The following is a 2,427-nucleotide window of genomic DNA, read 5'->3' on the forward strand; positions in this document are numbered from 1 at the left end:
CTTTAAGAGCGATATTGAGAGCGATTTATCAATTTATAAATAAACTTTCTTTGATATTATAAACATATTAATATATACATAGTGCTTTTTATTTAATCTTTCTAATTCTCAACACGATATTTTAATCCGTCTGGACGTAGTGGGCGCAAAAAAATGAAAATAATTTTACACATTTATTTTTTACTCGGATAATTTTTTTTTCAAATTATTACTCAAACTAAATATACAAACAGAATTTATTCTCTCATTTCCTAAATTTCAAACTTTGAGAGCGATAAATCATTGCCTTTGGACATGGTAAACTCAAAAAGAAAAATTTCATGACCGAGGACTGATTTAATCACGTGGTCACCGTAGAACATGCCCTTAATAGTTATAAATATTAAATTTATTAAAATAATTTGTTGACTCACCAAAAACGATGTAGAGGGCAATTCCACCAATTCCAAGAAGAACTAATATCACGATGAGAAGAAGTACAATATACCTGGTGCAACCAGAGCCATCGAGAGGTCGGGCAAAATGAAGTGTCCAACCGTGACGATGTTTTCGAAGTCTGGCAGGATGAGGGGGTGGTTCACCCCTCACACTTCGACGCAAATTGACCCGATTTTCAGACGATGGGGTATGCGTCCGTACCGGGAGGGAATAAGCCCTCTGCAACAAAGAAAAAAAAATAGTTTCATTTTCCAAACAAGGAACAGTTCTAAGCACATGAGATTATTAAGTATTGGATTATCTATATTTTAAAACAGTAATATCCATGAAAAAGAAGTAAAATTTTCACCTCTACACCCACGGGGATTCGAACCCGTGACAACGTGGTTTCAGGTTTGGAGTTTTTGACATAACCAAGCGCCTTACGACTGAGCCACGCTGCCTCATGGTAGAAATATTAATATTTCATCATTTTATTGTCCAGAAGTACTTTATTTCTTGCAGACATTATTTTTTAGATTTATAAAGGAAGATGATGTCTGTCCAACTTTGTTCACTTTTCCATATTAAATTATTCTGAACATTTTAATTCGTAATATGTTTTTAAGGTTATGTGAATATAATTTTTGTAGATTACCGAGAAAATTAACAAAGCTGTTGAAGATTTCAGATATGTTAAATCAAAATTTTAACAAAAAGTTTAGTTTTCAACAACAAAAACATTAATTTTCTATCAGTTGCATTTCTAGCCACAAAAGATGAACTTTTCTAAAAAGAAGCAAATTGTGTATAAAAAGTAAAAACATTTTAACCCAGAAATATGAATGTAAAAAAAAGTTAATTTTTTCACCTGCAAATATAAATTTTCAACTAAAGAGTTGCATTTTAAACCCAATATGTAGTTCCATTTACAGACACAAGAGATGATTTGTCAAGAAAAATAATTAATTTTTAATTAGTTACATTTTTAACAAAAAAGATTAATTTTTTCCAAAAGAGACAAATTGTAAACCAAAAGTTTAAATTTTTTAACCCAAAAATATAAATTCAAAACAAGTTCATTTTCAGGTAAAAAGATGAATTCTCAACGAATAAAGGTAAATTTTCAACCAACTGCAGTTTTAACCAAAAAAAAGATTACATTTTCAAAAATATATGAATTTTCTAAAAAAAATTGATTTTTGAACCCGAAAATACACATTATTAACAAAAAAACAAATATTTTTTAACCAAAAGGATGAATTTTGAACGAAAAAAGATAAATTTTCAACCCGTTCTATTTTTAACCAAAAAAAAAAATAATTTTTTAAAAAATAGACGCATTTTTTACATATATCGAGTGAGTGAGTCACGCCTACCCCGAAAGGGAAATGGCTTAATGGTGTAATAATAAAATAATAATAATATATTTTTAACCTGAAATTTTTAACTGAAATGATGAATCTTTAACCAAAAAATTAATATTTAACATAATAGTTAAAATTTTTGCTTAATAATTAATTATTTCCTAATGAAAAATATGATAGTTGCTATTTCAATGAAACCCGTTTTTCATTTTATAGAAAAACAATTGAATTCATACCAAATAAATAATTTTCTTTAAAACACACACACACACACATATATATATATAATTAAAAATTTGTCATAAGGACAACTGCAGGATTTCGCCGGGAGTGGGTGCTAATCTGAAAAATTGCACCCGCTTCCAGCGAAATCGCGGTAAAATTTCAGCCATAACCACGTCTCACAACCGTGAGATAGGTGGTTACAGTCTGTAAAGGAATCAATACGACGATCCAGCAAAAGCCTCGTGAACCCTAAGAACATGGAGCGACCCAAGGACAACCGCCTTCTGCATTTTTCCCGCAAGTGTTCTAGCATGTTGTTGCTTTGTACAGAAATGCTCCTTTGCCTACTTCCTCGTGATTCCTGACCATTTTAAGAAGAGGGTCTCTTCCATTTGCAACTCTATGTGCTGTACCCAGA

At 30.7% G+C, this 2,427-nt stretch overlaps 1 protein-coding gene across 1 annotated transcript in view; it reads right to left on the reverse strand.

Annotated features, from left to right (window-relative positions):
- Positions 1-2,427, reverse strand: part of LOC117167851 — a 435,057-nt gene that overhangs the window by 63,973 nt on the left and 368,657 nt on the right. The window contains exon 3 of the mRNA XM_033353059.1: positions 414-657. Within this exon, the coding sequence (XP_033208950.1) occupies positions 414-657 (244 nt within the window). The remainder of the gene's footprint in view (positions 1-413; positions 658-2,427) is intronic.

The sequence above is a fragment of the Belonocnema kinseyi genome, chromosome 2 (assembly GCF_010883055.1).
Source record: "Belonocnema kinseyi isolate 2016_QV_RU_SX_M_011 chromosome 2, B_treatae_v1, whole genome shotgun sequence".
Taxonomy (NCBI): Eukaryota; Metazoa; Arthropoda; class Insecta; order Hymenoptera; family Cynipidae; genus Belonocnema; species Belonocnema kinseyi.